We start from the raw sequence: 12,312 nt of genomic DNA, 5'->3' as shown, positions 1-12,312 counted from the left end.
TCGTTTCTAAAGATTGGGTATCATCAGGGTTCAGGTTCAATTGTCTTCTTAACAGCTCCAAATATTGTAAATGTTCACTATTTATCAGTTCATATTCTTCTAATTCTCCTTGGGACATTTTCCTCATAAATGATCGATCTTCAAATGCTCGATCTAATTGACTAACTCTTGATAAACGAACATTTCTTTGATCTTTATAATTTAATCTTTTACTAACACTAACTTCTTCTTTTGTATATCCTGGAACTGAGATTAAGATATTATCCTCTGTTATAGTGGAGGGACTTGCAATAGCTGAAATATCAGGTTCTTCATCATCTGAACCGGAATCATCAAATTCATCACGGAAAATCTCTTCATAAGTTTGTTCTTTCTTTTCAAATGCTTGAAGTTTAGATTGTCTTATTGGATGTCTTGAATTGAAAATTTTATAATCTTCAGAATTTGTAGTTTTATGAATAACAAATTCAGGATTTTCATTATTTTTATTGATATATCTATCTGTATTTTTCTTTAACGTTCTAGAAAGTAAATTTGAGTTTGAAGTATCTAGATTTGTAGACTTTCTGTTAAATAACTGTCTTCTAGCATCTGCTATCCTCTTAGGCATTTTCTGACCAGCGTAATCACCACCAAAGAACCCTTTATTCTCTTGGTGATTCTCGATGTTTCTACTGTCTTTGAAATTTACAATTTGATTTCAAAAATGAAAACACAAACAAATCAGAAACTGGTTGGGCCAAAGCGTTTGGGTAATCCGACTATGAAACCACGTGACACGGGGTCGGAATTTCGAATTTTGACACAATATACACCATAACAGAAATTTGACGTTTTAATAGTACTACACTCATCTAATTTATTAATCATAAAGTATTCATTGATGTATTTTATTTCATATTCAGCTATATGAATGAAAAATGATGGAATTCTTGAGAAATCAGGTAGCTTATCAAGTTCTTATCAATGCAGTTTCCAATTTGAGTTGAGTCGCGCTATCATCATGCTGGATCCCCTAAATTTAAAGATATGACCTGTATAAAAAGCTTGAATGATTTGAGTATACCCCTGTGTAACCACTTGGAGACCAGTGTTCTTAATATTGATTAGATACTCCATCGAAACCCCGTGATCATAATGAAATTAGCGCATCTAATCCCCATTTAATCATGCCAGTTGCCAGTTGCAATTGATAATTACCCTTTGGTTACAAGTATATAAATTGAGCCTTTTAACCACCAATCATCAATTGAATTTCTATATTCAAAACATTCAAGAATAGCTGGTTCTATTTCTAAAGCAATCAATTTTCATAAATCAACAATCTATTAACATGCCATTATATCATACTCCTAGCTCAAAAGGTTTTGAAGTTAAACAAAACGTATTAGATATTTCACCTGGTAAAAATTCATTCCTTGGAGATTTCTATACTTCTGATGCACCAGATGATCAAAAAATTACATGTGGATTTTATCAACAATCAGTTGGTGAACCATTAGAATATTTTTATGATTATGTGAGTTGAAAACATCCCTTGACCTTTGTTGTACACCAATGACCATAACTAACAATGTTTTTATAGGATGAAATGAAAGTTGTTTTAGCAGTTAAAGCTGAACATTTTTATGTTTCTGATGAGACTCAAACAATTGATGCAAAAGAAGGTGATATCTTCTACTTTAAAAAGGGAACAAAGATAAAATTTGAAGTTGTTGGTGAAGAAGGTAGTTATGCAAAAAATTTCTTTACTGGTCATCGTCCAGCTGATGCTGCTTAATTATAATCGGAATAACTTGAATCATAATTTGATATATCTCTGATGTCTCCGTTTAAATATATAAATCTAATTGGCTCATTATGGGTTATGAGTTATTTTTTGTAGTCTTCATATGTATGTGGAGTCAGTTATATATCTAATCTATAGCGATTTCCTGATTGGGAAACTCAAAGCACTTGAATTTGAAAATTGACACATTGGGTACTTGAAAACTGTACTTTGAACTATATGAATCACTAATATATTTCAAGCACCCTTACATATCTGTAAGATCAATGTGAAGTCATGGTTGGAGATAGCTCTCGTACACTGGTAATTGTGCTATCGGTGCTTATATCCTTATCAATATAGATTCAAGCATCTTCCGGTATTACTGTGCACAGTACGAATCATAATAGATTAAATGATAATGAAAAAGGTTGTATAAAAGGAACTTGATTTCTTCTTCTTTCACTGAAATAATTTATGAATGTTCTAAAAGTAAACATTGACTGTTATCAATAAAAAATGCCATTAACATACAAAAAAAGATCAGAAGCTTATGAAGTTACACCACCACAAATTGCACCAAATTCATTCTTAGGTGATGTTATTGCAAGTGAAACTTCAAAAGAAGAACAAATCACTGGTGGTTTTTATAAAGTTATTCCAGGTGAACCATTAACTTATACTTATGGTTATGATGAATTGAAAATTGTTTTAGAAGTTAATAATGGTACATTCACAGTTACTGATGAAGAAGGTACAACTGTTGATGCTAAACCTGGTGATGTTTTATATTTCAAGAAAGGTTCCACTATAACTTTTAAAGTTGAAGGTGGTGAAGATGCCTATGCTTATAATTTCTATGCTGGTAAGAAATATTTTGGACAAGTTTAATTAAATTGATCTTTCATGCCTTCAAATTTATGACTGGTTCATATATAATAGATTACAAAATACAAGATGTCTTTTAGAAAGTGCTACACCTTCATAGTATAAGTCTATATATAATTGAGCATTGAATCAATCAATTGAGCTTTGACTCGATCAATTGAGACGTAATGAATCAAGCTCATCGGGACCGTCATTCTCGAGTATAATTGATAACAACGATAACAGTATAATAGTAAGTTATAACCATATTTTGGATGTAAACGGCTATGATCCTATTCTAGATATACCTCACTACCTTCGATCGTTCATTACCTCCATGGCAAGCACAACCTATGAGTTTGCCAACAGCGAGAGTGAATTTTTGAATCTACATATGAGAATCTGGTAGATAATTGCGAGGGTTTAATCCCTATCTTTTGCAGTTGATCTCTTCCGTGGAAAGCTGACTTAATTAACTGGTAAATGGCGTGCTTTGAAGACAACAATCACTGATTACCAATAATAAAATTAAAATGGATAATTCTTGAGCTTTGAAAGTTTATAGGTGATGGGTTTTTTGTCCGCTTTGGGACCAGTCGCATTGTTTAACCTTTTTCGGGTACTCGCTTTAAATTCAAAGCTTCAACAATGAACATCATCTTGATCCAAGAAAGGGTACAATGTACTCAATCAAAGAAATACAATGGCTTATGAACTGAGAAAGAACCAACAGCGAGATGAGCTTTGGTCAGATTCAAATATAAAAGAAAGGTCAATTCCTCTCTCAATTAATCAATTCCAACTTTATTCTATTCATCATCATCATCAATAGATTAATTAATTAATACAATACAAATCAATTCAAAATGCCATTAACTCACGTTCCAAAAGCTAAAGGTTACGATGTTACTCCACCAAAATTCTCAGCTAACTCATACTTGGGTGAAACCCTTGCTTCAAACTCTTCAGATGACCAAAAAATCAAAGCTGGTTTCTTTAAAGTTATTCCAGGTGAACCATTAGTTAATACTTACTCTGCTGATGAATTCAAATTAATCACTGAAGTTCACAACGGTACTTTCCACATTTCTGATGAAACTGGTCAAAGTATTGATGCTAAAGTTGGTGATGTTTTCTTATTAGACAAGGGTGCTACTATCACTTTTGAAGTTAAAGGTGGTGAAGATGCTTACGCTCACGCTTTCTGGGTTATCAGAAAAGCTTAAGATATTTAAATTGAATATGTCTATTGGTTAGATATTAAAAATATTCAAATAAAAGTTATTTAAGTGAAATTTATCAATGTAGAGATTTATAATGCATAACGTAAAAGTATGGCTCTTAAGTATAAGATCTTGAAAATATTGATATGTCTCAGATCAATTGATGTCAAATTCCACGTTTCGACAAAAGAAAATGTAACTAACCAGTGATCTAAGATTTCATTAACAAGTACTACTACAAAATAAAATTCATATTGTATGACATTCTATTAAATGAGACCACTTAAAGATAATCTCTCTAAAAATGGTGCTAAATCTTCTTTTCTAATTTCAATAATTGAACTTTCAAAACTATCAATTCTAACTTTTGCACCGGTATTATTTGCAACTTGTTGGAATGCTATACTAAAAGTATTCAATAAAGTTGTATCATGACTTAAATCTTCTAAATTTTTACGACCTCTTGGATAACGTGGTGCTAAACCGATAACTAAATATGTATCTGTTCTTTCATCTAATGCAGCAAGAACTAATGGTAACAAATTTCTATCAAATTCTGCACAACTTTCTAAAATCCAATTCCCTAATCTTGTTAAAATTAATGGATTTTTAAAATATTCAATATCTGGTCCATCTTTTAAAACAACTAATCTATAAACTTTTAAATTTTTTAACATTCTTTTCTCTAGAATTGCTGTACCGGTTTCAAATATAATTTTTTGATAATCTTTTGCATGTTCAAGACCTTTTGCAATAAGATCAATATTATTATCTAATGCATCCCAACTTGACCAAAAATTATTGATCCAAACTTTTTCCTTCTTGGTAATTAGATCATTAATTTCTTCATCTTCAGAATATTCAATCTTAGTTTTATCATGTTCTAATAATGCAGTAATAGATTCAACACATTCACTTGCTGATATTGAACCTCTAAATCCAAAAGTTCTCAAAAACCCTTCTCTAATTAAATCTTCTAATCCATAAATCCCCAAGACTCTATTAAATGTAGAATTTAAATTTTTCTTTATATCACTGTTCATATAAAGCCAATTTTGTTTGGAATCTTGTAATGAAATACCCATTCTTGCAAACATCTTGTGTAATTTCTTACGGCCATCTTCTTGCCACATAGATAATTTTGCATTAACATAATTTGAATAGAAAAAACTATCGTATAATGTCCAATGTCGTAGTAAAAATAAATAATAATCTGTATCAATGGTTAATGTAAGGGAATCTGCATTTTTGGTATTTAATGATGTTGGGTTTAATCTATTAACTTCACTTTTAAGGGATTTAAATGTCGAATTATAAACTTCTGGGTATTGATTATCGAGAGAAATTGTACCAATGATTGTTAACCATAAATTTTCTGTATTTGTTTCACCAATTTCTGATAATAATGTATATATTTGCAGGGAAACTGATATTGAGATTGTAGTACCTTGTGAGTAATATTCTTCTAATATTCTTTCATTTTGTTTTATTTTTCTCTTTCTGATTTTATGCTCTGATTTATGCTTTCTTTTTCTTGATTCTGAACTATCACTTTCATTACCTTCTTCTTCTTCTTCCTCATCTTCATCTTCATCTTTCTCATCTTCATCTTTATCCTCATCTGTGTCTTCATCACTATCATCATCTGTATCTTCTTCTTCTTCGTCTTCATCACCTTGTAAGTTTATCAATTCTTCATATGCTTTTCTTTCATTATCTAATTCTTTATCAATATAGCCATCATCAAGACATGTTATTATATGTGATCCGAAAACATTATCAAGATTCCATGGTTTATGACCATCAACAACATAAATCTTCCTACTTGGTTTTGGTATATCACCATCGAGATTATCTTCAACTTGCATGAATTCATTTGGATCAATTTCGAAGAAACTTTCTAAATCTACCATAGCACCACATCCAAGTAATATTATATTCGATATATCACCATCTAACTTCTCATAATGATTCTTCAACTCTGTATAACCAACAATCGGTATCACTTGGTACTGTATCAACTCCTTCTTGAGCACATATGTCAATATTTTAGCAGCACAAAGAGCATCAATGTTTAAACATGATACAAACACAACCAATTTACAAGTAGAATGACTGAGAGAGGACTTCTTGATATCTTCAAACACACTGTGGAAGTTTCCTCGAGTAATGTACATCCTTCAGCAAAACACAACCCACTTCTCTCTCTTTCTGTGTCTCTTTATACCTTTAGTTTGGACTTTTCAGTTATGTCTCTCCAAAACTAATACGCGTATTTTCTTAAAGAAATTTCAACATAGTTACGTGAAACCCTCGAAAGTCCGAGCATCATCGAGATCGCAATTCCGACCTCTATCAATTAAAAAAATCCAAATTGACCACGTAAAAGAGATGAGATCAACAGAATTCCTTACAAATTATACACACAAAGCTTAGGATAGGATGATGTCTTCAAAGGTTATAATGCAATACTTTGTGGTACTGGTGCTTGCGCTACAGGTTAATGCGCAATTTTTTGAACAGTTCTTCGGTGGTGGTAGTGGTGGTGCTCGTCGTCAACAACAAAGACAAGAACAATTATCATATGAAGATGAGTTCTTAGGAAACAAATGTGATGGTTATCTATGTCCAGATACGAAAGCATGTGTTAAAACTAAAATTGAATGTCCATGTCCCTTCCCAAAATCACAATTGAAATGTGTCTTGCCAAATAAAGAAAATTATGTTTGTATATCAAAACCTGCTACTAATAAGAGAAACTTACAAAAAATTTATGATGATCCAAAAGCAGGTCCAAAGGCTAGAAGTGCTGGTTTAAGAGATTGTGGTTGGGTTGAAGATGCTTGGAATGGTCTGGTATGATTTAGAATAATGTATGAAATGATACATATATAGAACAAAAAATATTATTAATGATTGATGGCATTTTGAAACTACAAATTTTATATTAATATAAATGTAAGAAACTTTAATCACGATTTTTATTAGCTACCCAACGTCTATACAACAATTCATTAATCTTGTAAAGTTTAAATTTTTCTTCAAGTGTTTCACATGAATCAAATTCTTCTTGAGTTGGAATATCAACGAAAACAATAATCAGATTTTTACGAACACCACCAATGACTCTGCTTATACTTGAAAGCCAAACAAAATCTTTAGCAACTTGTTCATTCTGTTGTTCATCTTTATAATTTGGTAAAATGATCACAGCGTGTTCGGCATGATGGAATGGTGGACCTCTTTTGTAAAGTAAGTACTCAGTACCAAATTTAATACCAGATCTAACACACCAACCCAATGAACGATAATGATGATAAACAACATAATTCATGATGAATAAGTCATCCACTTTAGAAGATGAAAGCTTATTAAACAGCTCAACTGTTGAAATTGGTTGATCATTATGCCTTATATTAATTGCATTGAGAGCAAATTTGAGAAAAAATGCTTCAGCAGCAAACAATTCTAAAGTTTCAAGATTTTGTAATTTACCATCAACTAACAATTGTTGATCATCATCACGGAAATCAATAGTTCTTTCAACTTTAACATCAATATCTTTATCTCTAAGATTTTTCAATTCTAATCTTTCTTCAATGAAAGGATCAACAATACCAGCTTTCTTGAGTTCGGCTTGTTTTGCTTCAAGTTTAGCACGTTCTTTCTTAAATTTTTTACGTTCATCTCTTCTAATTGCAGTAATTTCTTCAATGGTTAAATTCTTAAATTCACCAAGACCTAATCTTTTTTGTGTTCTATCATACCATGTAGCTTCACTTCTACTGAAAATACCTTTCCCGAAAAATCCATTTTTCCAAAGAGTTTTGATATCTTCATCATTGGATACAAGAAATTGGCCATTGACAAAATCAGCAGTGGTAGTTTGAACAACAGTAACACCTTTCCAATAAGCAATCAGGAATTGAACCCATGATATTGGATTATGTGGAACAATATTAGGAACCTCAATTGGATGAACTGGTAAAGAATATTTATGCACTTGGCCTAAAGAAGCTCTTTTTGACATCTTAAGAAAACTGTTAGTTCAAAATAATCCTTCGAGGCAAAAAACTTTGAAATGAAGCAATTCAAAAGTGTATTCAATAATTTATGTCAGATACCGTTGTAGTCTATGAGAAATCTGCCCACAGTGACTTGCGTCTTCGAGCAAAAAATAAAGTGTCATCAGAAAAAAATTGAATAGCTTTCAAATGCTTTAAATAAAGGTACTCACTCTTTATGTATCTTAGTTTAATATAGCACCGGCTTCAAATGCCGTTTTTTGTATCAATCAACTAAAAGACATTGAACAACTTATAATATAACTCAAATCAATAAAGATTTGAATAATTTTAATAATTTGATGGTTGAAAATTTATACGTTAGAAGTTTAAAAGTTTTGTTTGGAAAATTTTTTTTATATGGACGAGATTTTTTTTTTTTAATTTTATTCAATTTTAAGATTTTTAGTGTGCCCTAAAATGGGAAGAAACTGGACTTTTGTATGGAACCCGTACATAAAAAATTAATAAATTAAATTAATATCATAGAAAACACCTTCAAAACATTTAATATCCTTCAAATATAGCAAAGTAATACCAATGAATACTCTGATATTTGATTTGTAGTGATTTGAAAGATTTTTTTTTCAGTTTCTGATTTTCAGAAATAAAGTTAACCTAATAAATTTTATATCTAGTTTAAAATTATAAATAAAAAAATTCTTGAAATATTTTTTCACTCAAATCTTTTTGAAACATATATCAGATAATTATAAAATCTTCAGTATATTCAAGGATATCTTAATTGTATTGATCTAAAATATTTTGATGTATTTACTCAAGTTTAAAAAGTTATCGCTTATATAATCAAACGGATATAAGCGGATCATATAAGCTGTTATACTTTATCCAGTGTTCATTATTCGGTTTTCACAGTCCTAAGAATGGTCATTCAACAGTAAAGTCAACTTGTAAGTCTGAGGATGCACACGTACAATGTACACAACTGTCTACAGGTATTATAATTTATGAGCCTCGATATGAACCCAATTTTTACCCACTACATATTTTAAAGTTTTGAAGTCATCAAGTCATTTATTAAATTAAAATATTGATCATTCATCAATACATGAACATCCACAACCCGTTGGACATTCATTTGAATCATTCCACCATTCAGTTGCACAATCAGCATGAAGAACATGTCCACACTTATAACATGTAAATAATCTTCTTCTAACTTCCAATCCACAATAATTACAACATTTCACAGCTTTTTTCAACCATCTAATTTTACTTCTATATATATCAATATCTGATTCATTAATGTTTTGATTAAATTTTAAAATTTCCACTCTACTAAATGGCAATTCCCATGTGTATAATATATTTGCATATTGTTCTCTATAGCGAGTGAATCTTGGTTCATCAAAAGTTTCATCTTCTATCGAATTATAATTGAATGATTCTTCTGCAAATCCTAGCTCAGCTTCATTCATCATTTCAATCTTAATACTAATTGGTTTTTCTGGTTCCTTGGCTAAGACACTTGAGCTTCTTGAAAAAGGTAATCTGAAAGCTGATTCCGAGTAATTGTAAATTGAATTGGTATCATTATAAGAATGGATTGATAAGGATCTGTTTTCTTTATTAACAGATGATGTTTCAATGGTTGACATTGCAAATTGATCATTATTTTGAAATCTACTACCATAAATCACACAACTTAACATAGCAAGCATTTGGACATCCCCTAGTCTTTCATAATAATCCATTAATTCTTTTATCAACCATGATTTACCAAATGGATGTGTACCCCAATGGAAATTTTGACTGAATATAGTTGATAAAATTCTCCAGCTATCTGCTAGATCTGTATAGCCATACTTTGTACAAACTTCACTATTATGAGCTGATAAATCACAAGGTGTACCACCACTTATCCTGTATTCTTTGGCTAATTCAAGTTTTGTTGGAATTAAATGTTTAAAATCAAATATTGCAACAATGTTTTTGGTCACTGAATTTTGTTGTGTTGCACCTGATCTTTCGGTTGGTAAAGAAGGTGCTCTGTTTTGATGATTGTTATTATAATTTTGCATTCTGAAAACTCCTGGAATTTTAGATCTAGATTTAACATCATCTTTTAAAACATCATTTAAATCATCTGATAAACTATCATCACTATATTGGTCATCGTTATTCAAAGTCATTTGATTACTGAATCCCTTTTGATCAAACTTAATAATGTTCTGTTGTTTTGCTTGTTTGGGTATAAAAAAGCAAAGTAATTCACCAGTTTTGGTCCAACATGCACCACAACCTTTGGGTATTGGTGTACTATCAACTAGCGGTGCAGACATTAAACCACTATGTGTTAATGGCATTAATTCTTCATCTTCAGCTTCACTTTCACTTGATGAAGCAGACGATGGGATTGATGAAAGATCATCAAATTCTTCTAATTGTAAACTGAAATCGTCATCATCTTTTTCCAAATTATCCAATTCAATTTTTTCTCCCATAAAATATCTCAAACTTGATTCTAATGAAAACCGATTGACACTTGCGTATTTCTTGACAATTTCATTTAAAGTTTTCAAAATCTCTTGTCTTTTACTTTGTTCTAAGTCTCTATTTTCTTCGATTCTAAAAGTTGGTGGTTCAGAAGGATATGTCTTAGGATATTTGATCTCAATTCTTAAAAACACTAATTCTTCAGAAGTGTTACCCCATGGACCATTTAACGATAATACTAATGTACCAGTAGAAACAGAAATTTTTTCAAATTTAACTTTCGGAAATTTATGACCAACAACACTAACTTCTTCACCTAAATTATCTGGTAAATTTTCAATATTCACATTTGGATTTTGGTCAATTGGTGGAGCAAATGCAGACCTACCAATACGAACACCAGATATCCAAGATAAATGTGCCTCTGAATTGATTGTTTCCCCTTTACTTGAAACGAATGTATCTTTTGTTTTCTTCATTGCATAACCATTATTAAGATAAGCTCCAGGCTCTTCTCTATAAGATTTATAAGTATAAGTTGGTAATTTTTTAGGTTCACCCTTTTGGAAACCAACTTTTTCATAAATGTCATCATTCATACTCCATAATCTTAAATCACAATCTTTTGACCATGTGACCAATTGGAAATCTCTATCATCAACTTCTGATGATGAGTGTCGCTGTCTCCATAAAAAGTCTGTAATTCTGTCTGTATGTCCTTTGAATATATAACATGATTTAAGTTTTGAATCTCCTTGTTGATCTTGTTTACTGGACAAATAAATTGAATTATTACCACCTCTTAAGGGCATAATTGAACAACCTTCACCAAATGGTAAATGTCTAGCTCTCCATACAGGAAATTCAGTATTGATTGTTGATACTGGATTATTGATATCTTTTGATAAATCCCAAAATTTCACAGTATGGTCATTTGAACATGTTATAATTTCAGATTCTTTTGTCCTACTGAAATCAACACCATTAATTTTCCGTTCATGTGCGTTGATTTTAAGTAAAGGTTTTGCATTATTTCTAAGATCCCATACATAAAAATAATGATCATGAGAAGATGATAAAATATTGGGATTCTTAAAATTCCATTTCACTTGTGAAGCACCGGCTCTCCAATCTGATACAGTATAAAATGGTCTTTTTGGAGATCTTGTATCCCACGCGAGAACTGAGGTATCAACAGAACAAGTGGCCAATAATTCAGGATGATCAGGATGGAAATTGATATCTGTGATAGCTCTTGAATGACCATGAAGAACAAATTCTATAGCATTTGAAGTACTTCTAGCAAGATTCCAAACCATTGCCTTTTGATTTGAAGTCGAAATAACCCAAGAAGGTTTCGAAGAATGTGGAGACCATTGAACATCAGCTACTTCCCACGAAGTCATATGATGAAACCATCTTGGAGGAGAAAAGGGATCATCTAAATCAACAACATAAAGACCTCGACGACTATACGCTAGTTAGTATTGAACTCCGTTGAATTATATTGAAAAAATAACCTTACCCAGCTAGAACAACATCTCTACCAGAAGGATTAATTGAAACAGCACCAACACCACCATCAACTCTAAGTGACAATGAGTTCCCAAAAGTCACAGACTCATAAGGAGAAGTTATATTTGCCATTAATATCACTGAGTCAATGTGTAAAAGTTTTTGATCAATTTTTGATAAAGTATTTCCAAATTTATTCATCTTTTTGTTATTATCTTTAATTTCGAGAGTAATTCACGGTAAAGGACACATACTCGGGTACGAGCCAAGAATCATTGATCAATGAAATCTTGGTGTTTAACGTGTTCAATTGAGGTAAAATACGGATAATCAGGTTACACTGAACATTAGGAGTATTGTGATACCATTTTCATATCAATTGAGACTTGTTTATATACAAAAAAACACAATTCTGTCA

At 31.2% G+C, this 12,312-nt stretch overlaps 6 protein-coding genes across 6 annotated transcripts; 3 read left to right on the top strand and 3 right to left on the bottom strand.

Annotated features, from left to right (window-relative positions):
• Positions 1 to 2,287: 2,287 nt before the first annotated feature.
• BN7_6349 (uncharacterized protein) lies at positions 2,288 to 2,659 on the top strand (the record flags this gene model as incomplete). The annotated part of the gene is made up of 1 exon (XM_011273095.1): positions 2,288 to 2,659. One exon carries the CDS (start codon positions 2,288 to 2,290, stop codon positions 2,657 to 2,659), a length of 372 nt encoding a protein of 123 aa, XP_011271397.1.
• An 842-nt stretch (positions 2,660 to 3,501) lies between these two features.
• On the top strand, positions 3,502 to 3,861 carry BN7_6348 (uncharacterized protein; the record flags this gene model as incomplete). The annotated part of the gene is made up of 1 exon (XM_011273094.1): positions 3,502 to 3,861. The coding sequence occupies one exon, from the start codon at positions 3,502 to 3,504 to the stop codon at positions 3,859 to 3,861; it is 360 nt and encodes a 119-aa protein (XP_011271396.1).
• A 266-nt stretch (positions 3,862 to 4,127) lies between these two features.
• On the bottom strand, positions 4,128 to 6,035 carry CDC45 (DNA replication initiation factor CDC45; the record flags this gene model as incomplete). Its single annotated transcript, XM_011273093.1, has 1 exon — positions 4,128 to 6,035. The coding sequence occupies one exon, from the start codon at positions 6,033 to 6,035 to the stop codon at positions 4,128 to 4,130; it is 1,908 nt and encodes a 635-aa protein (XP_011271395.1).
• A 265-nt stretch (positions 6,036 to 6,300) lies between these two features.
• Positions 6,301 to 6,720, top strand: LCL2 (Lcl2p; the record flags this gene model as incomplete). Its single annotated transcript, XM_011273092.1, has 1 exon — positions 6,301 to 6,720. One exon carries the CDS (start codon positions 6,301 to 6,303, stop codon positions 6,718 to 6,720), a length of 420 nt encoding a protein of 139 aa, XP_011271394.1.
• Positions 6,721 to 6,826: 106 nt separating this feature from the next.
• Positions 6,827 to 7,888, bottom strand: SEN2 (tRNA splicing endonuclease subunit SEN2; the record flags this gene model as incomplete). Its single annotated transcript, XM_011273091.1, has 1 exon — positions 6,827 to 7,888. The coding sequence occupies one exon, from the start codon at positions 7,886 to 7,888 to the stop codon at positions 6,827 to 6,829; it is 1,062 nt and encodes a 353-aa protein (XP_011271393.1).
• Positions 7,889 to 8,977: 1,089 nt separating this feature from the next.
• Positions 8,978 to 12,095, bottom strand: MTC5 (Mtc5p; the record flags this gene model as incomplete). The annotated part of the gene is made up of 2 exons (XM_011273090.1): positions 8,978 to 11,841; positions 11,927 to 12,095. 2 exons carry the CDS (start codon positions 12,093 to 12,095, stop codon positions 8,978 to 8,980), a joined length of 3,033 nt encoding a protein of 1,010 aa, XP_011271392.1.
• Between the last annotated feature and the right edge of the window lie 217 nt (positions 12,096 to 12,312).

The sequence above is a fragment of the Wickerhamomyces ciferrii genome, contig 00267 (genome assembly GCF_000313485.1).
Source record: "Wickerhamomyces ciferrii WGS project CAIF00000000 data, strain NRRL Y-1031 F-60-10, contig 00267, whole genome shotgun sequence".
Classification (NCBI taxonomy): domain Eukaryota; kingdom Fungi; phylum Ascomycota; class Saccharomycetes; order Phaffomycetales; family Wickerhamomycetaceae; genus Hansenula; species Hansenula ciferrii.
Note: the sequence above shows the minus strand (reverse complement) of the source record. Positions and strands in the feature narration are given on the sequence as shown.